General features: G+C 48.5%; 1 protein-coding gene across 1 annotated transcript in view; it reads right to left on the reverse strand.

Annotated features, from left to right (window-relative positions):
- The window catches only part of LOC119971594 (astacin-like metalloendopeptidase), a 639,042-nt gene that overhangs the window by 553,381 nt on the left and 59,773 nt on the right, over positions 1 to 25,888 (reverse strand). The window contains exons 2-3 of the mRNA XM_038807373.1: positions 7,330 to 7,425; positions 7,153 to 7,180 (exon numbers count right to left, since the gene is read on the reverse strand). Coding sequence (XP_038663301.1) covers positions 7,153 to 7,180; positions 7,330 to 7,410 — 109 coding nt within the window. The 5' untranslated portion in view covers positions 7,411 to 7,425. The remainder of the gene's footprint in view (positions 1 to 7,152; positions 7,181 to 7,329; positions 7,426 to 25,888) is intronic.

Consider the following 25,888-nt stretch of genomic DNA (forward strand, 5'->3'; position numbering starts at 1 on the left):
CCCTCAAGAGTATTGACAGTCAGAGAGATCTAGATGTACAGGTGTTCAGATCACTGAAAGGGGCAACACAGGTGGAGAAGGTAGTAAAGAAGGCATACAGCATGCTTGCCTTCATTGGCCGGGGCATTGAGTATAAGAATTGGCAAGTCATGTTGCAGCTATATAGAACCGTAGTTATGCCACACTTGGAGTATAGTGTTCAATTTTGGTCGCCACGCTGCCAGAAGGATGTGGAGGCTTTAGAACGGGTGCAGCAGAGATTTACCAGGATGTTGCCTGGTATGGAGGGCATTAGCTATGAGGAGTGGTTGAATAAACTTGGTTTGTTCTCACTGGAATGATGGAGGTTGAGGGGCGGCCTGATAGAGGTTTACAAAATTATGAGGGGCATAGACAGAGTGGATAGTCAGAGGCTTTTTCCCAGGGTAGAGGGGTCAATTACTAAGGGGCATAGATTTAAGGTGCGAGGGGCTTGGTTTAGAGGAGATGTACGAGGTAATTTTTTTTACACAGAGGGTACTGGGTGCCTGGAACTCGCTGCCGGAGGAGGTGGTGGAAGCAGGGACAATAGTGACATTTAAGGGGCATCTTGACAAAAACATGAATAGGATGGAAATAGAGGGATACGGACCCAGGAAGTGTAGAAGATTTTAGGCAGGATGATCGGCACAGGCTTGGAGGGCTGAAGGGCCTGTTCCTGTGCTGTACTTTTCTTTGTTCTTTGTTCTGATCGATCTCAACCAATTAGGGGTGGATACTTTGATGGCGGGGCGGGTCCCAGTTGGCTATGGCCGTTAGTTTCGAAGGCACGTAGGCCTTCCCAAAGAAGGAAACCGACGGCAACATGTCTGCCACATAATTAGTTTCTACCTGGACCCATTGTCCAGGGACGGCCTTTTGACTGCCTTTTCCCTATGACAGTTTCTGCAAATTCCGGGCTACAGCCTTTGTATATTTCGAAGCTGCAGCCTTTCTGTGTCTCGGTGTTGACCAATTTCCCTTCGATCTTTGCAGGCAGCCATTTAAAATGGCACACCCCTCCCCCCCTCACACACCCCGGGCCCGCTGTCTAATGATACATGTCGTCTTGTACCTTACAGGACCTGTCAGAGATGGGGCCGGTCCACCTGGAGTTGCTCGCCCCCAGCCAATGCCAGAGCCGGTGCTTCCCCAAACGGCCGAGCACTGACAGGGAGAGCAGCCCGAACACTAGCCCTCTGCCTGAGACTCAGGACACCCCACAGCTTTCCGTCACTGCTTTCTCCAACACCCGCCAGCCTCCCAGAGATCACCTTGGTTGGGCACATTAGTGACGAGGCTCCTGGGACACTATCTGGTGCGTACCACACATCGCATCCGGTATAGCAGGTCGAGGTAGGAGCAGCCGAGAGGCCTGACATTCAGAGGGCAGTCCGGTCCCAGGAACCAGCTGCTGTCCATACGGGTCCCGGGCTTCTGGAACATCCAGTCCCAGCCACAGTGGAGGTGCAGCCAGAAACCCAGGGACCACAGGAGGGGATGACGGCAGGCACCCAGCACCTGCAGGCGCAGGTGAAGGAGTCCATTCGCGTGCAGGAGCAGGGGGTGTTGCCGGTCAGGTGGCGTCCGCGATGGAGGCATTGGGGGTGACGGTGTCAGCTATGGGTGTCAGCTATGGGTCAGCATGTCAAAGGCCTGGGGCATTCTGTGCAGGCCCAGGACAGGGCTGCCCTCTCATAGGCAGCCATGAACCAGAGCCACATCAACATTGCAGCGATGCTCCTCAGTATGGCCCAGTCACAGCAGGCCATGGCTGGGAACACGGCGGCATTGCCCAGGCGCAAGTCGGCGTTGCACAGACACTGAGTGAGGTGCCCAGTCCCAGAGGAAGGTGGCCCAGTCCCAATGGGCGATGGCCCAGTCACTGGCTGATGTGGCACAGTCACAGCAAAATCTGATGGAGTCCCAGACAGAGATGGTCCACTCCCTATGCTCCATGGCCGCGAGCGGACAGCCCTGGTCGAGACCAGAGTGGGCTTCCAGGACTGGCAGCATCAGCTGGCGGGGAGGGTCTCAGGGGATGGCTCCACTCGCACCCCCGTCCCATGAAGTAGCCCGGGGTCCATCAGGCACCCCAAGGGAGGACGAGGTGATTGGACCCATGCTGTTGACTCACACAGGGGAGTTGCTAAAACAGCGCAGCACCTCAGACTCACCCCCCCCCCAACCTTTTCCAGACATTTCTTACATTGCCAGTCATGTCCAGCTGAGGTGGGTATCCATGCCACATCCTCGAATTAGCGATGTCTTCCCAAGTCAAATGTCCAGTAGGAGATTTCCATGCCATTTTTCTTTCTGTGTCTGCAGCTGAGTTGTCCTGTAGTAAGCGTCTGAAGCCACTGCTGGTACCATGTGTTGTTCCTCGTGTCTTAATAAAGCTCGTAGTCTCAAATGTGGAGAAGATGCTTTATTGTGAATTCGTTCTCTCTTCAGAGCTTTACCTACGGCTACCTCAAGTGCTACTAGCTGGTGTGTCTGTGCCCTGTTACGAGTTCTGCCTTCTGTGAAGTGTGTCCTCACTTCCTGTCCCGGTGTATTTGTATGGCTCTCCCGTGCTCCCTCTAGTGTTTGCCCAGTTGTATTGCATCTAGTTAACTTGTGATCACCACATCCCCCTTTTTCTCTTTACATATTTTCTGTACATCGTTAAAGAAAATTGTACATCCTGTCCCGGTGTATTTATAGCTCTCCCTCTAGTGTTTGCTCAATTGTATTCTATCTAGTCAATCTACGATCACCACATCCCCCTTTTTCTCTTTACATATTTTCTGTACATCGTTAAAGAAAATTGTACAAAACAGTTACTTATGATATGCGTATCTATACAAGTGATGGTGCTATTGCATATTTTACAAAGCCAATGTATTTATGTGTCCAATCTTAATAAAAACATTTATGAGTCCAAACTTGATGAATTTGTTCAGAGTTTTTTTTCTTTTTGTTGTTGATGACGTGGTGATATTGATATTGCAACTCCGTTATGAATGTTGTTGGTGTTCCTTGTTATTTTAAGTAACCAATGCGTCATCCCGAGGTGTTTGCATGGTCACATCACTGATGTTGACTGGCATGGACTTTTTTCTGTGCTTGTGGTATTGATTTATTATCTCATCCGCCTTGGATGCTGGTGTGCTTGCTTGTTCTGGAGCAGATGTGAGTTTGTGCGATTCGTTGTCATCCCATGACATGTTTGTAGTCTTGTCATCGTTTTGCAGTGTGCTGTGGCATTGTCCTTCATGTGCCGAGTAGTACCATTGTGTGCAAGTCGTTGTTTCATTGCTGTTGTTTCTGTCGTTCCTGTCTTTGTTGTTTTCGTTGCCGTTCTTGGTGCTGTTTTTGTCATCGCTATCTTTGTCATGCTTCTTGTTGGTTTTGTTGTTCTTCATGTAGTTTTTGTCATTGTTGTTGTAGTTTTTGTTGGTGCTGTCGTTGTTCTTGTTTCTGCAGTGCTTCTTGCGATTTTTGTTGTTCTTGTCGCGCTTCATGTTGCTTTTGTTCTTGCAGTTGTTCTCGTTTCTGCTGTGCTTCTTGCTATTGTTGTTGTTCTTGTCGCGCTTCATGTTGCTTTTGTTCTTGCTGTTGTTGTTCTCGTTTCTGCTGTGCTTCTTTTGGCTTTTGTTTTTCTTGTTATGCTCTATGAGTGCCCCGTGTGGATAATTTGAGTCATTGAACATTTCGTCTCGAGAATGGTGAGACTGATCTGATGTTGCATCGGTGCTGGTGACATCATTCATTTGTGGAGGATTTGATTCCTCATCTTTGCTTTCTTGGTGCTCCTCTTCTGGAGTCAACTTCTTCTCGATTTCATTTGACGCGGTCTCTCTGGATTCTTGGCGCTCCTCGTCTGGAGTCAAAAACTTCATGATTTCAGTTGACGTGGTCTCTCTGGACTCTTGGTGCTCCTCTTCTGGAGTTAAAATCTTCATGATTTCTGTTGATGTTGTCTCACTGGACTCCAGGTGCTCCTCTTCTGGAGTCAAAATCTGCATGTTTTCTTTCGGCGTTGTCTCTCTGGAATGTTGGGTGGCCCGACTCTGTGCTTCTGTACAGACAAGCTGAGAACTGTCAGTCTCACTGTGATCCTGTACGTCGAGTGTGATCACCTTGTCACTGTTTTCGCATGCAGTGGGTAGAGGTACATTGTCTTCTTCCTGTTCATGTGAGCTTGGTAGACTTTCATAGTCTGCTTGTGGTTGCTCAGATACGGCGGGTTGACCTTCATGGTCTTGTTCATGCATGGTGTTCGCCAGGGAGTGTTTGCTTGCCTCAAGTGCTACTAGCTGGTGTGTCTGTGCCCTGCTACGAGTTCTGCCTTCTGTGAAGTGTGTCCTCACTTCCTGTCCCGGTGTATTTGTATGGCTCTCCCGTGCTCCCTCTAGTGTTTGCCCAGTTGTATTGCATCTAGTTAACTTGTGATCACCACAGTGGTGAGAGGGTGTGGGTCTGGGATGTGGTGTCCGTGGCCAGAAACCCTCCCCACTCCTCCTCCCTCTTAGTAGGTGAACCCTGAGGCCATCACGGAGTCTGGGCGCATTGGCCCTGGCAATATTCGTGTGGCCTCTCGTGCCTGCTCATCGTTCCTCCTTCCCCGCATTCTCCTCGTCGGACAAGACCTGCCCTTCCTATTCATTGTTCTTCTCCAGCATATTGCCCCTCTGCTGTGCAATGTTGTGCAGGATGCAGCAGGCCACTACGGTGTGGGTGACCCTTTCAGCATCATACTGGAGAGCCCCTGCAGAGTGGTCCAGGCACCTGAAGCACATCTTCAGGATTGCTGTATGGGCATCATTGTAGCGGGTCTCCTCGTCTGTCTGTGGCCTCCGGATAAGTGTCATCAGCCACGGCCGCAGCAGGTAGCCCCTGTCGCCAAGAAGCCAATCCCTCAACCGGTGGGGGGTGACCCTCGAACATGTCAGGGATCACTGAGTGTGCTAGGATGAAGGAGCCGTGTACACTTCCCAGGTATCGGGCGCAGAGGTGAATGATGCACAGCTGATGGTCACAGACCAGCTGGATGTTCATCAGTCGTACCCCTTTCGGTTAGTGTACAGCAGCCTGTTATCCGCCGGTGCCCGCAGGGTGACATGTATCCCGTTTATCACCACCTGAACCCAAGGTATCCCGGCGATGGCAGCGAACCTCCCTGCCCGGGCATCCTGGTGGGCTTGGTCCACATGGAACTGGATGTAGTGATCCGCCTGGGCATATAGGGTCTCCATGACGGCACAGATGCACCTGTGCACCGAGGCCTGTGAGATCCCAGACAGGTCTCCATTTGGTGACAGGAAGGACCCCGTGGCATAGAAGTTCAGGGCGACAGTCACCTTGATGGTCACCGAGAGCGGGTATCCTCCCCCATACACCTGAGGTGCCAGATGTGCCATCATCTGGCAGATGTGTCGCTCTGTCACTCTGCTCATCCGCAGGCTCCGATGGCATGCCCGGTCCAGCAGGTCCTTGAATGACAGGTGGCGCCGGTGCACGAGGGGTCGAATACAGTGCCTCCTTGGCACCTCCTCCTCCTCGACCTGTTGGGCGGCCGGTCAACCCAGGTTGTGTGGCCACCACTTGCCCCTCTGCTCACCGTTCGCTGCTGTAGCTTCCCCCTTCTCTCTGAACAGCCACAGGGCATCTCAAAGGGCTGCGGCCATCACCACAGCAACCATCATTGCAGGTTCATGTCCAAATGCCACTATCTGCAAGGGGTGGAAGGCCAATATGTTAGCATGGAACATACGCCCGTGCCCAACTAGTTTCCAAGGGCTAAAACGTGACCCAGGTTGGCACTATGGGCCCTGCCCATGCATGTCCCTCCCCCGCATCCCTGCCCCGTCGATATCCAGCTCCCTGTCCTGGTGCCCGTCCCTGCTGCCAGCGGTACTGCTGGCTGGCACTGCCCTCACTGGGGGCTGTCTTGGGTATGGCCCTGGGTGGCTCCTCGGTGAGTGGCCGCCGGTTGGGCGGGGTGTTTTGGCCGGGGGGGGGGGGGGGGGGGGGGGGGCTCACTGTGACGGGGGTGGGCGCACCCATACGGCCGTTGTTGCTGTGTAGAGCCAGGGGCCGGGGTGGGTGGTCAGTGGGTACGCAGCAAAATGGCCACCGTAACAGCGGTCTGTGCTCGGGGTCCGCCCTAGTCCCGTGGGGAGCACCCCGGCTGCTCGGCCCGCGCCCCCACTTCCCCCTCTCCTCCCCCCAGCCCTGGCAGCTCCCACCCCTCCCCGCTGCAGCAGGCACGGCCAGTGTCCGGGCCAGCAGCCCGCAGACATTCCACGTCATTTCCTATCTCCTCTCTCTTGCTCAGCAGCAAGGACGCCAGGTTAATGTTTTTAAAAACACAAATGAACAACAGCATCGGGAAATTGGCCCATCAGAGGCGGTGAATCGCGGAGGCCCGGAGAATAGGATTTCAGGCCTGCTAATAATATGCTTACTGTAGTTTCACCCCGTGCAGCGAGCGACACATTTACGCCATTTTCGGTGTGCTGGTGCATCCAGATTTGGTATCAACCCAACGCCTACCCCGATTTTGGATTCGGATGCTATTCTCCACTCAATCGCATTTCGCAATTTCGGCATTGGTAAGCGGAGAATCCCGCCCACCATACATCATAGGCAACCATTTAATGCCAATTCTCCACTCTTTCCGCAGAGCCCTGCAATTTTATTTCCCTTTTGAATCATTAATTTAATTCTCTTTTGAATGCTATTATTTAATTCTGCTTCCACCATCCTTTCAGACAGGGCATTGCAATAATAACTCGCTTTTTAAAAAATGTTTCCTGTGACATTGCTGATTCTTCTTTATTGCAAACCTCAAATCTGTGCTCTCTTATTACTAATGCATCCACCACTTCCTTATTTATTCCATCAAAACCATTCTTGATTTTCAGCACTTTTATCAAATCTCCTCTTAACCGTCTCTCGAGAAGAGATTTTCCATATAACTCTTGTCCTTTATTCCTTGTACCATTAAACTAAATATTTGCTTCAATATTATTCCTATAATGTTGTATCCAGAATAATCTTTACTTTTCAATTCATTCATCCATTCTGCTAGTTTTGTTCATTGACTTTCACAATAAATATAACTGAAAGGTTAATCAAAAAACAAACCTTGCATGGTTGAATTCACAGTGTCCACCTGCAGGAAAAGAAATATGTGTCAAATGTAACTGAAAGGTCAAACAAAAACAAATCTTACTTGGTTGAATTCGCAATGTCCACCTGTAGGAAAAGAAATATGTTATGAGGAAAATAAAATAAGTAAATATAAACAATATTTATTCTTACCTGTACTAAATGGATCCATATAAAGAATAAGGGCAACAACACTGCAATTGTGAAGTCCATCTTCTGCTCTTTATTCTCCATGAACCCCAAGCATACCTAAACAAGGCAAAGATAGACTATGTTTAACATTGTAGACAATAAAGTGCACAGTACAATTTACTTAAAATACAGATAATCACTTGCTATCCTACAACAACAGAGGCTGGTTCGGATTACTCGTGATAGCTGACACGAAACCAGGAAAAGCGTTGGCACATGGGAATGTCCAATTTCAACATGAATAAGTCACATTTGACACGGAAGCATCAACTCAGTTTCTCTCCACAGATGCTGCCAGATCTGTTGGGTTTTTCCAGCAGAATATGCATGTCCTATTTGGTATTTTCTTCCACAACAGCCCACTTTCATCTTCTCTACCGCTTCTCAATGCAGACTTGCAGCACTTTGGGACTTATGCTATTGCTGCATGGTTAACTGCTGGAGCCTGTCAAATGAACTTTGCATTATGCAGGCCAAAATGTGTTTTAAAACGATCAAACTATCCTGTGCTGGTTGAAAATCCTCTGGAAGGCAAAGGAGAGCCCCCTTCGTTGTCTCAATTATCACCAGTAACAACAGCACTATAAGTTTTGCTACCTTTTGTATGGTGGCACATTTCAAACCCTTTCTTTCTAATGATTGAACCATTAACTGGGGTCCTCTGTTGCTGGTGCGCGGCCCACTGTTTTAGTAATTTCCCATTTCTTCAAAGTATGCATATCTATTACTTTCAAAAGTGAACCTGGCGGTACAACTACCACAAATATAAACACTTATTGTCACCTTTTGAGCAAGTGTCATCATTTTTCTAAGATGCTCACTATTTGATTCTGTTGAGTTCACAGAAGCGGCCACACAGGAAGCATAAGGAATAGAACATAGAATTTACAATGCAGAAGGAGGCCATTCAGTCCATCGACTCAGCACCAGCTCTTGGAAAGAGCACCCTACTTCGGCCCATGCCGCCACCCTATCCCTGTGATCCAGTGTCATGGGACTGTACCTTAAGACTTGTTTGTCTTCTCAAATGGCTGCAGTGATGTCATTGTATGGGTGGAGCTGTACTGTGGTTCTAGTTTTTACTTTTGTTTTGAGCTGAAGCTGTTTTGGCTCTGAGTTTTACTTTTGGTTTAGATAGTTGGAAGCTGCATTCAGACAAAAGAAGACTTCTCTGGTCTCTCCGCATGTTAAAAAGGTGATTCCAGATCACTTGATAACTTCAAAGTAATAACTGTGCTCTGGAAGAAATTCAAACCAACTGTCTTGGGTAAAAGGGTTTTTGTCTGGTCTATGGATGATGTTACTTGAATGAAACAGTAAAGGAAAGTTATTAAGGGTTAAATATAGAGTATTGTAGCTGTGTGGGGTATTTTTGTTTGTAGCTGGTAAAAAGCTTACTGTGCGTGTTCATAAAATGTTAACTGAATTCGTAGCATAAACTTTGTTTTTGATTTAAAGTGCTTAAGGCCTTCTGTTGAACACAATCTGGAAAGTAGGCCCTTGTGCTCCTCATAACCAAAATCTATAAACAATTGTAGGTCAGGTGAACTCCATGTTATACTTTGGTGTTCTATAAACCCTGACCCATAACTGTTGCCCATCTTAACCTGAATGAAAGATTTATTTACAGAAGAACAAAGACTCTATGTACATGGTCAGAGAAGGGTCTACCCACGACCAGCCCACAACTAAGCCGAGGTTTTTATATTCAGGTTTGCTCCCCCACTGATGACTGGGCTCCTCCTCCTCAATGGGGAAGCTGATATTCTACGAGACCCATCGGGAACCTAATCAGTCCGGTCCCATGGCTCTCATGTAGGTTACAACATTCCTACGCCGCCACCCTAAGTCCAAAAACATGTCTGACAAAGGTAGATGTGTAGGAGGAGCCCTGCATCTCTCTGCCTGCAGCTGCCTGTCTGGAATCATCAGGGCAGGACCAGTGATGTATAGCAGTTAGATGATCATCATTGTGGTGCCACCAATGGTGGCCGGTTGTCAGGAGACCTGTCACTGAAAATATCCAGTGGTTACATCTGCGATTCAGTGTCTGAATCCTTTGCATCCAGCATCTCAGCGCTGAAACCCCCTGGGACGGTTTCTGTGGTGACAACAGTGTTGGGAGTGTCCAGAGTCTGGGCCAAGCCCTCCAAGAGAGCATGGCACAACATGGAGCTCCCGCTGCAGTGATAATGAAGGTGCCTATTTGACTGGTCCAGTATAGGAACCCAATATGACACCGGTCCATCTGCCGACTGATAGCACCCGGAACCAACTTGGTTCCACCTCAGAAAAGAGTGTTCCGTTGTAGATCAGTACCTATGGAATGCCATGCGTGAGTACTAAAGGAGAGACTGAGCTCCTCGACCTTGAAGTTGGCGATGACGTCCTCTGGATGTCCAGCCACTTTGATGTGCATCGATAGGTAGGTGGAACATGGACCGCTGAAAAGGACTAGCAAAACAGGCATGGAGGCATACCCATGGGCGACCTGCCGACTCCCAGGGAAGGGGTGCTGCAGGAGGGAGCTTTTGCTGTTTCTGGTACTGTCATGGGAGTGTCCCTTTAAGAAATATTTTTGACTTATCACATGGCTCCAGTGATGTCATTGTGTGGGTGGAGCTGGGCTGTGGCGCTGGGAGTTGGTTTTACTTTTGTTTTGGTTTAGGCTGTTTTGTGGCTCTGAGTTTTTTGCTTTCATTTTCACATTTGGCTGCGGCATTCAGATTGATCTTCATTTTAAAAGCTGTTTCCAGATTACTTGATAACTTAAAAGTGAAAACTGTTTTCTGGAAGGAATTCAAACCTGCTGTTTTGGGAAAGGAAACAAGAATATCCATACCTGGTCTTGAATACTGTGTGCTGAACCACACATTTGAAATGGGATTTCTTGTTTATAGGATCTTGTTATCAAATTGGAACAGGTAAAAGGGGACATTTATTAAGGGTGATACATAGATTACTGTAGCTGTGTGGGGGTATTTATGTTTCCAGTTGATAAAAATGCTAACTGTGTGTGTTGATAAAAATGTTAACTAAATTCATAGAATAAACTTTGTTTTTGATTAAAGTTCTTCAGGCCTCTGTGATTAACACCTGAAAGGCAGGGCCCTTGTGCTCCTTGTAACCAAAATCAATAAACAGTTGAAGGTCAGGTGAACTCCATGATACACTTTGGAGTTTTCTAAACCCTGGCCCATAACAGACACACTCTGCTGATTGGCCCTGAACTACACAATTAATGCCAGCAGCAGCTTGTGATCGGTAAAACTGTGAATCAACGCCCCATAGGCTTTGTTGCAGAAGCTTCACTAGCAGTTATTCAACTATAGTGTTCTTCACTCCCCAACTAACTAGATGACACTCAAAGTTAGAGTTCCAGCTCATTAATTTATTTATTCATACTGTACCAGGGGAGCTAAGCTACCACATAATGGCTTGCCAGCTCCCCCGAGTATAGAAAATGCAGGTCAATTATACTTTTCTGTTATCTCAAGTAATTAACATTCACCAATCAAAATAATATATGTCCATTCACAACTAACAACTAGGATTACCTGGTACACTATATATGAGCACAACTACCAATCATAATCAAAGCATGTGCATGGGCGGCACAGTACCACCGTGGTTAGCACTGTTGCTTCACAGTGCCAGGGACCCGGGTTCAATTCTAGCTTGGGTCACTGTCTGTACGGAGTCGGTACGTTCTCCCCGTGTCTGCGTGGAATTCCTCCCACAAGTCCTGAAAGACGTGCTTGTTTGATGAATTAAACATTGTGAATTCTCCCTCAGTGTACCCGAACAGGAGCCGTAGTGTGGGGACTCGGATATTTTCACAGTAGCATGTCTATGCGATACACCCAGGATAGCCATGAAGGCAATGTTGTGGTGTGGTGAGTTTTATATTTTAATTTCTCTGATGATACTCTCCATGCTCGAACGGCACTGAGTAAAAGATGTGTCTGAACCCAGGGGCCAGACGACCATTACAGAGTATGGGGATGCCCCAGGGATGTGAGGGACTGGGGAGGTACACGGTCTCGCAAAGGGAAATAGTTGTAAGATTAGTCTTAGAAATCCAGATCTCGCAATGGCAGCAAGCATTGAGAAAACAAGGATAAGGATAAGTTCCTACCGACTCTCCACTGTGCAGTAGGAAATGGTGAGAGGCTCAGGCTAGTAACATGTCAATACTCTAGGGTTCTGCCATTACTGTATATTTACACCTGTATTAGACCTTCCAAATGCATTACACTTTTCCAAATCTGCTCCTCTATCCCCTGCTGGCTTTTGGGATGCCTGCAGTAAACCCTCAACATTGTGGCTGCACCGTTTCTATTCCTGAGCTTTACCCATATTTCCTCACTGCATGAGGCCTTTGAGGTGTCCTCCCGCAGTATAGCTGTGATATTCAATTTACAACCTGTGTGTTTCATTTTTTTATGTGGATGTTCATAGAGTCATGTTATCGTTAAGGTTTATCTTTCTGGCGAATATTAACCTTAAGGTTTTTTTATTACATATACTTTAGAAGTTGACGGACAGAAACTGCAAGTATATTTTCATAATTCATTTTTCTTATTGATGTTTTAAAGTACTTGATATGTTTCACTGCTTGGTGTATGAAGATATTAGTGTTTGTCTGAATCCAAGCATTGATGTTTCTGTCTGAAATTGTAATCTTTGCAAACATAGTTTTAGTGATTTAAGTCCAAACAGCTAACCTGGAATCATTTTTTTTTTCTGGCCAGAGGCATGATTGCAGGATATTTGTGAATCAACATGTGGGAATTTTAATCCAGATACAGATTCACACATGTAAGAATGAGATCATTTTAATTTAATATGATTGATTGAAGTTTGGGATATCAAAAATGATTATAGCTAATCCTGTGTTGATTGATCATGTGTTAAAACTTCTTGTAAGGTTAAAAGAAAATTATTCCTGCACAACTGAAACAGCGAAAAGAAGGAAAAAAATTCTGATATTGAAAAAAGATGTAAAATCGAGAATATTAACAAAGTGGTCCCCAATTGAGTTTCTGGTTAGGTCGAAACAAAGGGAGGTGGCGAAGTAATGGCGTCCGTTGAAAAATTTACTCCACTCCATTTTTAAACTACGACATGTTAACAACTGAATGTGTATTTTATCTTTTTTACAGGGATTGGGAATTGAAATTTTAATTGTCAATATATACAGACTAATTCACCATTTTGCCCCAAGGAGAATGGATATTTTGTGCTTTACTTTACAGGTAGCTGCAAGTGGAACAAGATTGGAGTGGCTTCAAGAATTTGAGAATTTATTTGTAGACTTTAAATAGTACCGCAATAGTCGGCCAGATTTAAATCTAGTGTGTGTGTGCTTGGGGGCGGGTGGCGGATAGTTAGTGCGAAGTCATAAAAGGCAGAATTAGATGAAAAGTGCGAGGGTGCATTCACTAGTCTTTGACAAGTCCTAGCAACAGCGGCGGAATTCGAATTACCAGGTTTTACTTGCCCCCTTCCACATACATGGCCATAATAATGCGAATTACTACATTGCCGTACTGGCCCGGGAGGAAGGTTGTCAGGCGCCACCGTTCGCCTGCATCGGTGCAAACAGCAATCGCCAAACAGCGATGTTGTGCCGAAGTCTTCTGGACTGCCATCCATTGCAGAAAGAAACTGCACGACCTCCTCAGAGTCACCAGGGTGATAAGAACATAAGAAATAGGAGCAGGAGTAGGCCATCTGGCCCCTGAGCCTGCTCCACTATTCAATGAGATCATGGCTGATCTTTTGTGGACTCAGCTCCACTTTCCGGCCCTGAACACCATAATCCTTAATCCCTTCATTCTTCAAAAAAACTATCTATCTTACCTTAAAAACATTAATGAAGGAGCCTCAACTGCTTCACTGGGCAAGGAATTCCATAGATTCACAACCCTTTGGGTGAAGAAGTTCCTCCTAAACTCAGTCCTAAATCTACTTCCCCTTATTTTGAGGCTATGCCCCCTAGTTCTGCTTTCACCTGCCAGTGTAAACAACCTGCCCGCATCTATCCTATCTATTCCCTTCATAATTTTATATTTTTCTATAAGATCCCCCCTCATCCTTCTAAATTCCAATGAGTACAGTCCAGTCTACTCAACCTCTCCTCATAATCCAACTCCTTCAGCTCTGGGATTAACCTAGTGAATCTCCTCTGCACACCCTCCAGTGCCAGTATATCCTTTCTCAAGTAAGGAGACCAAAACTGAACACAATACTCCAGATGTGGCCTCACTAACCACCTTATACAATTAGAACATAGAACAAAGAACGATACAGCGCAGTACAGGCTCTTCGGCCCACGATGTTGCGCTGACATGGGAAGTCAAAAACTAAAGGCCATCTAACCCTACACTATGCCATTATCATCCATATGCTTATCCAATAAAATTTTAAATGCCCTCAATGTTGGCAAGTGCATACTGTTGCAGGTAGGGCATTCACGGCCTCACCACTCTTTGCGTAAAAAACCTACCTTGACCTCTGTCCTATATCTATTACCCCTCAATTTAAGGCTATGTCCCCTCGTGCTAGCCACCTCCATCCGTGGGAGAATGTTCTCACTGTCCACCCTATCTAACCCTCTGATCATTTTCGTATGCCTCTATTAAGTCACCTCTTAACCTTCTTCTCTCTAACGAAAACAACCTCAGTCCATCAGCCTTTCCTCATAAGATTTTCCCTCCATACCAGGCAACATCCTGGTAAATCTCCTCTGCACCTGTTCCAAGCTTCCACGTCCTTCCTATAATGAGGTGACCAGAACTGTACGCAATACTCCAAATGCGGCCGTACAGAGTTTTGTACAGCTCCAACATGACCTCATGGCTCCGGAAACTCAATCCCTCTACCAATAAAGGCCAACACACCACAGGCCTACTTCACAACCCTATCAACCTGGGTGGCAACTTTCAGGGATCTAGTACATGGACACCGAGATCCCTCTGCTCATCCACACTACCAAGAATTTTACCATTAGCCAAATAGTCCGCATTCCTGTTATTCTTTCCAAAGTGAATCACCTCACACTTCTCTACATTAACTCCATTTGCCACCTCTCAGCCCAGCTCTGCAGCTTATCTATGTCCCTCTGTAACCTGCACATCCTTCCACACTGTCTACAACTCCAACCGAATTTAGTGTCGTCTGCAAATTTACTCACCCAACCTTCTGTGCCCTCCTCTCGGTCATTTATAAAAATGACAAACAGCAACGGCCCCAGAACAGATCCTTGTGGTACGCCACTCGTAACTGAACTCCATTCTGAAAATTTGCCATCAACCACCACCCTCTGTCTTCTTTCAACTAGCCAATTTTCTGCTCCCACATCTCCTAAATCACCCTCAATCCCCAGCCTCCGTATTTTCTGCAATAGCCGACCGTGGGGAACCTTATCAAACGCTTTACTGAAATCCATATACACCACATCAACTGCTCTACCCTCGTCTACCTGTTCAGTCACTTTCTCAAGAACTCGATAAGGTTTGTGAGGCATGACCTACCCTTCACAAAACCATGCTGACTATCCCTAATCATCTTATTCCTATCTAGATGATTATAAATCATATCTCTTATAATCCTCTCCAAGACTTTACCCACAACAGATGTGAGGCTCACGGGCCTATAGTTACCGGGGTTATCTCTACTCCCCTTCTTGAACAAAGGGACCACATTTGCTATCCTCTCGTCCTCTGGCACTATTTCTGTAGCCACACTGATGGCATAAAAATCAAAGCCAAGGCTCAGCAATCTCTTCCCTGGCTTCCCAGAGAATCCTAGGATAAATCCCATCAGGCCCCGGGGCCTTATCTATTTTCCCTGTCCAGAATTGCCAACACTTCTTCCTACGCACCTCAATGCCCATTTATTCAATAGCCTGGGTCTCAGCATTCTCCTCCACAACATTATCTTTTTCCTGCGTGATACTGACGAAAAGTCAGTGACGAAAAGGCATAGCCTCAAAATAAGGGAAGTAGATTTAGGGACGAGTTTAGGAGGAACTTCTCACCCAAAGGGTTGTGAATCTATGGAATTCCTTGCCCAGTGAAGCAGTTGAGGCTCTTCATTACCTGTTTTAGGTAAAGATAGATAGTTTTTTGAAGAATAAAGGGATTAAGGGTTATGGTGTTCAGGCCGGAAAGTGGAGCAGAGTCCACAAAAGATCAGCCATGATCTAATTGAATGGCGGAGCAGGCTCGAGGGGCCAGATGGCCTACTCCTGCTCCTAGTTCTTATGTTCTTATTTAGTATCTCGCTTATCTCCTCAGCCTCCACACACAACTTCCCACCACTGTCCTTGACTGGCCCTACTCTTACCCGAGTCATTCTTTTATTCCTGACATACCTATAGAAAGCTTTTGGGTTTTCCTTGATCCTACCTGCCAAAGACTTCTCATGTCCCTCCTTGCTCGTCTCAGCTCTCTCTTTAGATCCTTCCTCGCTTCCTTGTAACTATCAAGCGCCCCAACTGAAACTTCACGCCTCATCTTCACATAAGCCTCCTTCTCTTAACAAGAGATTCCACTTCTTTGGTAACCCACGGTTCCCTCGCTCGACCCCTTCCTCCCTGCCTGACTGGTACGTACTTATCAAGAACACGCAACAGAAAAAGTTTGCAAAACAAAATTGCAGCATAACCTCCCTAGTCTTAAACTCCATCCCTCAAGCAATGAAAGACAAAATTCCATTTGCCTTCTTAATCACCTGTTGCACCTGTAAACCAACTTTCTGTGACTCATGCACTAACACACCCAGGTCTCTCTGCACAGCAGCATGCTTTAATATTTTATCATTTAAATAATAATCCCGTTTGCTGTTATTCCTACCAAAATGGATAACCTCACATTTGTCAACATTGTATTCCATCTGCCAGACCCTAGCTCATTCACTTAACCTATCCAAATCCCTCTGCAGACTTCCAGTATCCTCTGCACTTTTCGCTTTACCACTTATCTTGTTGTCATCTGCAAACTTGGACACATTGCCCTTGGTCCCCAACTCCAAATCATCTATGTAAATTGTGAACAATTGTGGGCCCAACACGGATCCCTGAGGGACACCACTAGCTACTGATTGCCAACCAGAGAAACACCCATTTATCCCTTTTCTATTAATTAACCAATCCTCTATCCATGCTACTACTTTACCCTTAATGCCATGCATCTTTATCTTATTCAGCAACCTTTTGTGTGGCACCTTGTCAAAGGCTTTCTGGAAATCCAGATATACCACATCCATTGGCTCCACGTTATCTAGCATTGGTAATGTCCTCAAACAATTCCACTAAATTAGTGAGGCACGACCTGCCCTTTTTGAACCCATGTTGCGTCTGCCCAATGGGACAGTTTCTATCCAGATGCCTCGCTATTTCTTCCTTGATGATAGATTCCAGCATCTTCCCTACTACTGAAATTAAGCTCACTGGCCTATAATTGCCTGCTCTCTGCCTACCTTCTTTTTTAAACAGTGGTGTCACGTTTGCTAATTTCCAATCCAACGGGACCACCCCAGAGGCTAGTGAATTTTGGTAAATTATCACTAGTGCATTTGCATTTTCCCTAGCCATCTCTTTTTAGCACTCTGGGATGCATTCCATCAGGGCCAGGAGACTTGTCCACCTTTATCCCCATTACCTTGCCCATCACTACCTCCTTAGTGATAACAATCCTCTCAAGGTCCTCACCTGTCTTAGCCTCATTTCTATCAGTCACTGGCATGTTATTTGGGTCTTCCACTGTGAAGACTGACCCAAAAAACCTGTTCAGTTCCTCAGCCATTTCCTCATCTCCCATTATTAAAACTCCCTTCTCATCCTCGAAAGGACCAATATTTACCTTAGCCACTCTTTTTGTTTTATATATTTGTAGAAACTTGTACTGTCTGTTTTTATATTCTGAGCAAGTTTACTCTCATAATCTATCTTACTCTTCTTTATAGCTTTTTAGTAGCTTTCTGTTGCCCCCTAAAGATTTCCCAGTCTCCTCGTCTCCCACTAATCTTTGCCAATTTGTATGCTTTTTCCTTCAATTTGATACTCTCCCTTATTTCCTTAGATATCCACGGTCGATTTTCCCTCTTTCTAAAGTCCTTCCTTTTTGTTTGTATAAACCTTTGCTGAGCACTGTGAAAAATCGCTTGGAAGGTTCTCCACTGTTCCACCATAAAGTCTTTGCTCCCAGTCTACCTCAGCTAGTTTTCTCTCATCCCATTGTAATCTTTGTTTAAGCACAAAACACTAGTATTTGATTTTACCTTCTCACCCTCCATCTGTATTTTAAATTCCACCATATTGTTATCGCTCCTTCCGAGAGTATCTCTAACTATGAGATCATGAATCAATCCTGTCTCATTACACAGGACAAGATCTAGGACCGCTTGTTCCCTCGTAGGTTCCATTACATACTGTTCTAGGAAACTATCGCGGATACATTCTATAAACTCCTCCTCAAGGCTGCCTTGACCGACCTGGTTAAACCAATCGACATGTAGATTAAAATCCCCCATGATAACTGCTGTACCATTTCTACATGCATCAGTTATTTCTTTGTTTATTGCCTGCCCCACCATCACGTTACTATTTGGTGGCCTATAGTCCTATCAGACTACTCCTATCAGTGACTTTTTTGCCTTACTATTCCTGATTTCCACCCAAATGGATTGAAACTTATCCTCCATAGCACTGATGTCATCCCTTACTATTACCCGGATGTCATCCTTATAACAGAGCTACACCACCACCCTTACCATCCACTCTGTCCTTCCGAATAGTTTGATACCCTTGAAATTTAACCCATCCTTTAACCATGTTTCAGTAATTCCCACTAAATCATAGTCATTCACGATGATTTGTGCCATGAACTCATTTACTTTATTCCGAATACTACGAGCATTCAGGTAAAGTACACTTATGTTGGTTTTTTTACCTCCGTTTTGAATCTTAACATCTCCAGTTTTATTCCTTTTAGTATTACTGGGCCTATTCACTGAGCTCCCCTCAGTCACTGTACCTTGTACTGTCGCTGTACTTTGGCTTCTCTGCCTTACACTTTCCCCTTTACTTCCTTTTGCTTCTGTCCCTGTTTTACTACCTTCCAACTTCCTGCATCGGTTCCCATCCGCCTGCCACATTAGTTTAAACCCTAATGAGGCAGCGCTATGCATGGCACAGCCCCTCTACCCCCCACACACATGACCTGGACCCCCTCCGGGGGACGGTCAGACCCCCACCCTGCTCCACATGCCAGCACCCATGCAAGGTGCAATGGCCAGAAGCCCTGGCCACTGATACCATCAGCTACCCAACTCCTGGGAACTTCTAACAGTGTCGTTGTTTGTGTTCCCCACCCCCAGGACATGGCCGCACACAACTGCTGGGAGCGGGAGAAGATCCCTCACCATGCCCGAGCAGAGGGCACTGGATTAGGTCGGCGGCCAGGAAGAGAGGGAGGTCGCCGATGAAGTGACACCCCCTGTCAAGTTGCGGATCCTCATGACACATGTGTGCCCCTCTCAACCCCCCCACCCCCCCTCAACACACCCCTTACCCTCCCGTCACGCCCCCCCCCCCCCAAACGACCCTCACTCCCTCGTCTCACCACCGTCAACTGTCGAACCATACATGATTACATAGATTACATAGAATTTACAGTGCAGGAGGCCATTCGAACAATCGAGTCTGCACCGACTCTTGGAAAGAGCACCCTACCCAAGCCCATACCTCAACCCTATCCCCATAACCCAGTAACCCCACCTAACACTAAGGGCAATTTGGACCCTGATAGCAATTTAGCCTGGCCAATTCACCTAACCTGCACATCTTTGGACTGTGGGCGGAAACCGGAGCACCCGGAGGAAACCCACGCACACACGGGGAGAACGTGCAGACTCCACACAGACAGTGACCCAAGCCGGGATTCGAACCTGGGACCCTGGAGCTGTGAAGCATTTGTGCTAACCACTATGCTACCATGCTGTCTTGTGTCTTACAGGACCTGCCGGAGAGGGGCCCGGTCTATCCCACCCCCAGCCAGTGCCAGAGCCCGGAGGGAAGAGCACCGATGGGGAGAGCAGCTTGAACACAAGCCCTCTGCCCAAGACCCAGGAGACCCCAGAGTTCGGTTCAGAGGACAACACTGACTTGCCGTCACAGCTGTCTCCAACACCCTCCGCCATCTCAGAGACTATCACCTCGATTGGGCAAATTAGTGAAGATACTCCTGGGACACAATCTGGTGCGCACCACACAGTCGGCTCGGCACAGAAGGTGGAGGTAGGAGCAGCCGAGGGGCCGGACGGTCGGAGGGCAGTCCAACCCCAGGAACCAGCTGCTGCCCAGATGGGTCCCGGGCTCCACCTTCAGACCTTTCAGTTTCCCCAGAACCTTCTCCTTAGTGATGGCCACTGCACTCACCTCTGCCCCCTGGTTCTCCTGGAGTTCTGGCATCCCACCGGTGTCTTCCACCGTTAAGACTGATGCAAAGTAACTATTCAGTTCATCTGCCATTTCTTTGTTTCCTGTTATTACTTCTCCAGCCACGTTTTCCAGTGGCCCAATATCTATTTTGCCTGTCTTACCTTTCATATATTGAAAGAAACTCTTCCTATCTTCTTTTATATTACTAGCTAACTTGCACTATTTCATTCTCTCCCTTTTGCTTTTTTAGTTGTCCTCTGTTCGCTTTTAAATGATTCCCAATCCTCTGGCTTCCCACTAATCCTTGCCACTTTACATGCTTTTTCGTTTGCTTTTATGCTGTCCTTGACTTCCCTCATCAACCATGGATGCCTTGTCCTGCCCTTAGCATGTTTCCTACTCTTCAAGATGAATTTCTGCTGTGCCTCCTGAATAATCCTCAAAAACCCCTGCCATTGCTGTTCCACTGTCTTCCCTGCTAGTCTCCTTTTCCAGTTAACTGTGGCCTTTGTAGTTACCCTTATTTAATTGTAATACCGTTACATCTGACTCCAGCTTCTCCCTCTCAAACTGCAGGGTAAATTCTATCATATTGTGGTCCCTAGGGGTTCCTTCACCTTAAGGTCCCTAATCAAGACTGCCTCAATATACATCACCAAATCCAAAATTACCTGTTCCCTAGTGGGCTCTACCACAAGCTGTTCCAAAAAGCCATCTCTTAAACATTCCACAATTTATTTTTCTTGAGATCCACTACCAACCTGATTTTCCCAGTCCACGTGCATATTGAAGTCGCCCATGATTATTGTGAGATTGCCTTTTTTACATGCTTTCTCTATCTCCTGATTTGTTTTCTGCCCCTCATCCTGACTACTGCTAGGGGGCCTGTACATAACTCCCATCAGGGTCTTTTTACCTTTGTGATTCCTCAACTCTACCCACACAGATTCTTCTGAATTCTATATCGCTCCTTGCTAACGATTTAACTTCAACCCTACCCCCTTTGCCCATCTGCCTGTCCTTTCGATAGGAGACATATCCTTGGATTTAGATCCTAGCCCTGACCCCCTTGCAGCCATGTCTCTCTGATGCCCACATCGTACCGGCCAATTTCAATGTGCGCAACAAGGTCATTTCCCTTGTTTCGTATACTGCGTGCAATAAGGCACAATACCCCCAGTTCTGCATTGACCACTTCCCTCTCACAAGTGTCACCTTTTTTGTTCTGCCTGAGTGTGATGTTCTATTATTTTTGTTCTCTATTTCCCTTTCAGTTATGACACCTTCTAAGCTAAAGCTCTGTTCCCAACCCCCTGCCATATTAGTTTAAATCCTTCCGAGTGACACTAGCAAACCTCCCAGCTAAGATATTGGTGCCCCTCGGGTTTAGATGTAACTTGTCCTTCTTGTACAGGTTGCACCAGCCCCGGAAGAGATTCCAATGATCTAGAAATCTGAAACCCTCCCTCCTACACCACTGGTTTAGCCACGTTTCCAGATGCACTATCCTCCTATTTCTAGCCTCACTTGCACGTTCCACAGAGAGTAATCTGAGATTACAACTTAAAGGTCCTGCTTTTTCGCTTACTGCCTAACTCCCTGAACTCCTTCTGCAGGACCTCATCACTCTTCCAGCCTATGTCATTAGAACCTATGTATACTATGACCTCTGGCTGTTCACCCTCCCCTTCAGGATGTCCTGTGTTCATTCAGAGACATCCTTGACCCTGGCACCAGGGAAGCAACACACCATCCTGGAGTCTCTTTCACTTCCACAGAAGTGTCTATCTGTGCCCCTTACTGTAGAATCCTATATAACTATCATTGTCCTGCACTTTGCCCTCCCCTGCTGAGCAACAGAGCCACTTGCGGTGCCACTGTTCTGGCTGGTGTTCTGCCCCAACAGTATCCAAAAAGGTACACCTGTTAGAGAGGGGGACATCCACAGAGGATTCCTGCACTGACTGTCTGCCCTTTCTCGCATTCACCCATCTGTCTGCCTGCACCTTGCAATTTGGGTGTGACCACATCTCTATAACTCCTATCTATGACGCTTTCCGCCACCTGCATGCTCCTAAGTGCATCCAACTGCTGCACCAACCAAACACCAGTCTGTGAGGAGCTGCTATTGGTTACATTTGCTGCAGATGTTGTCAACCAGAACGCTGGAAGCATCACAGATCTGCCACATCTCACAGTTGGAGCACTGCACCCCACTGAGTGACATTTATGCACTAGTTAATTAATTTAAAATAAACACTTGAATTATTGTTAGATTGAGATACAATTAACTATATAGACCTGACGCTAGATTTTATTGTAAAATTAAATGCTAAATACTAATCTCTGCCCTCAGGTTTAGTTACTCCACTGTCTACTTAATCAATTAGATTTAATTACTTTTTCAATGTTTTTTTTTCCAAATTTAACAGATTCCCAACCAGCCAATCAGGTCACAGCTTTGCTGTGATGTCACTTCAGTTTTCCCCGCCCCCTCCCACAATTTGAAAAGGTATTAAGGTATTAAAATCACTTAACTATCCAGGATGTTCTCTGAATCTCTCCCTGCAGATTAAGTTTCAGGCCAGAAGAAAGAAAACAAAATGGTAGGGACAAAGCATTTCCTACCACTCTGCACCGAGTTACCTCGATTCTCCGACCCGGCCAGAACCGCACGAACGAGGCATGCGCCGTGCGGGCCGGAGAATAGCCAGCAGTGGGGTTCCCCGTGCCTGCAACGATACTGCAGTCAAGTCGGCGTGATTCTAACATCCTTTAAAACAGTGTCAACCAGTCGTGCTGGCTGACGCTGACGAAGAATGAGGTAGGGGCCGGCGTGGGGGGCGCCAGAGATGTCAAGACGGCGCAGCCGTGGCTGTGGGGGTGCCGTTGTTGGGGGTGGAGCCAGGACGGGGGGGGGGGGAGTGTTGAGGGGGGACTGTCAGGGTTAGGACGTGTCGTGGGGGAGGGGGGGGAGTGTTGAGGGCGGGGGGGGGAGAGTGTCGTGGGGTGGGGATGTCGGGGGGTGGTGGGGTGAGTACCGGGGGGAGTGCCGGGGGCGTTCAGGAGGGGGAGTGTAGGGGAGGTGGGGGGAGGGGGGGGGGAGTGCCGGGGGCATTCGGGTGGGGGAGTGTCGGGGCGGGAGTGTCAGGGGAAGAAGGGAGCGACGGGGGGTGAGGTGGGGGGTGGTGGTGGGGGTGGAGTGCAGAGGGGGGGGGGGGGGAGTGTGGGGGGGGGAGGCAAGGGGGGGTTATGTGTGGTTAGGCGCCAGCTGGCAACAATGGCGACCATGTATCCCATGGCACCTGGTTGTGGAGGGGGGTATGTGCAATGATGAAATGTCGTCTACCCCAAACCCCTGCAGACCGTTATGTTTGACTATCACCCAGCGATATTGTCCGCCGTGTCGGGAGCCGCTGCCCTGCATGAAGCCCTATGGGAGCTGGAGCAGGGGCATGACAGGGAGGTGCCGAAAGCTACTGCAGATGTGTGTGCCGCAGAGGGGCAGGTGGCAGCCGCTCAGGCTGGAGGGCGCCCGCCCGACAGGACGAGGAGGAGGAGGCGGTGCCACGGCGACGGAGACGCCCGATGAGACCTCGGGTGTACCGCGCCGCATGTCCTTCCAGGATCTCCCAGATAGGTTGTATAGGAGGAGACTCCACGAGTCGGGAAACTGTCGCCCATATCTGCCACCTGATGGCACACCTGGCACAGCGTCAGATTCGGGGTGGACATCCTCTCCCGGTGGCCGTCAAGGTAATTGTTGCCCTGAATATTTATGCCACGGGGTTGTTCCAGTCGCCGAGTGGGGGCATCTCACAGGTGGGTGCACAGGTGCATCCATGTAGTGACCGACGCCCTGTACGACATTGCGGACCAGTATATTCAGTTCCCTCCAGACCGCGCCCACCAGGATTCCAGGGCAGCAGGCTTTGCCAGGATTCCCATGGTCTAGGGGGCAACTGATGGGGTGCATGTTGCACCATGGGATAACACCGTGCTTATGAATAGGAAGGGGTACTACTCCAAGAATGTGCAGGTGGTCTGTGACCACCTGATAAGGATCCTACACGTCTGCACCCGGTACCCGGGCAGTGTACATGACACTTTTATCGTGGTCCAATCGTTCATCCCCGCCATGTTCGAGGGACAACAACCCCAGTTGCGGGGCTAGTTGCTAGGCAACAGGGGTGCCCCTTGCGCTCATGGCTGATGATACCTCAACAGAGGCCACGCACTGACGAGGAGACCCGCTAGAATGAAGCCCATGCAGCGACCAGGTGTGTGGTCGAGAGGTGCTTCAGCTGATGAAGATGCGCTTCAGGTGCCTTGACCGCTCTGGTGGGGCCCTCCAGTTCCCATCAGAGAGGGTCAGTCGCATCGGGGGGGGGGCGGAGATTATCTGAGCATGGGCATGGACGGCACAGTACGGCACCACCCTACCACCTCACCTCATCCACCACCAACCACCCTCACCCCGCCCATCACCGACCACTCGCATGCACCCCACCCATCTTTGACGCATCCACCTGCAACACAATGGTCGGGGCTCACATGGTCGCCAATGATAGCCCGCTCTGCGATGAGTTCAGAGCTCCACATCGTTAGACAATGTCTGACTTATGGCCACATTAACACCCTCCACCTGGGTGGCCCCTGCATGCGGCCTGGACACTGCATTGCATAGCCCTGTCATCTGGCTGGAGGCGGGGTGGTGAGTGCGACCCGGGGGGGGTGGGGGGCACACGCTACACTTAAAGGAGCTCAAAGTCTCATCACCCCTCACCCACACTGGTGCTCATTTCCTACCCACCCCGCATGCTTCGGACAGAGCATAGAGGCAACTTCCATTTGTGTAAAAGTGTGTTTAATTACATAATGTCATATCATGTGCCCTAGCCCCGATAACTAGTCTGTGTCCTGCACCCGTGCCAACTCACTACGTGTCTACCTTTCTGGCCTTACATCTAGGTGTTTCCCCAGACGGTACAGCAGAAGTGGAGTCGGACTGCTGTGACTCCTGCCATGTGACTCGGGTCGCCATTGTCGGTCGTTTCCTGGGGCGGCCCGACCTGGATGGGCCAGGCTGCGCCTCGGGCGACCGAGCTGGCGTGCTGCCACCCTGTTCGGCCCGTTGCCCATCAGATGCATGGGACGGAGGGGGGGTTGGTTTCCAAGGTGGCGCAGTGCCTGGTGGTCCCCAGGGTTCTCCTTGGGACGGGGGTGCAAGCGGATCTAACACCCAAGGCACCCTGGCACTGCCAATTCTGGAGGCCCGCTCTGGTATCGACCACGGTCTGCAAGCGTGCGCCATGGTGCTCAGGAAGTGGGCCATCCCTGCCTGGGACTGCGCCATCTCCCTCTGGGTCTGGTCCATCTCCCTCTGGATCTGGGCGATGCCGGCTAGCACCTGGGCAGTGACGTGATGCTCTCAGCCATGGCCTGCTGAGACTGGGCCACGGTGCTGAGCCCCACTGCGATCTGCAGCTGGCTCATGGCTGCCTGTGAAAGGGCAGCCCTGTCGTTGGCCAGGGACGCCGCCTGCACAGAATGCCCCAGGTCCATCCCTGGGCCTTGCATACTGCGACTCATGTACGACACCGTCGCCCCCATTGCCTCCACCGCAGGCGCCACCCGTGTGGTGTTGGCCTGGATGGCACGCATGACCAGCACCACTCCCTGCTCCTGCACGCGGTTGGACTCCTCTACCTGTGTCTGCAGGTGCTGGAAACTGACCACCATTCCCTTCACTCGTCCCTGAGTTCCTGACTGCATCAGGTCTGTGGGTGGGTGTGGAAACTCCAGGAACCCGGGACCTGTCTGGGCGGCAGCTGGTTGCTGGGGCTGGGCTGCCCTCCAACTGTTCGTCCCCCAGGCTGCTCCTACCTCCACCTACTGTACCGGAACGGCTGTATGGTGCTCATCAGTGAGTGTCCCAGAAGCCTCATCGCTAAAGAGCTGAACCAAGGTGAGAGTCTCTGCAATGGTGGAGGGTGTAGGAGATAGCAGTGGCGTTATGTCGATGTCCTCATCGGACCCGAAGTTCGGGGTCCCCTGGGGTGGTGTGTCCTG

Source organism: Scyliorhinus canicula, chromosome 9 (genome assembly GCF_902713615.1).
Source record: "Scyliorhinus canicula chromosome 9, sScyCan1.1, whole genome shotgun sequence".
Lineage (NCBI taxonomy): Eukaryota > Metazoa > Chordata > Chondrichthyes > Carcharhiniformes > Scyliorhinidae > Scyliorhinus > Scyliorhinus canicula.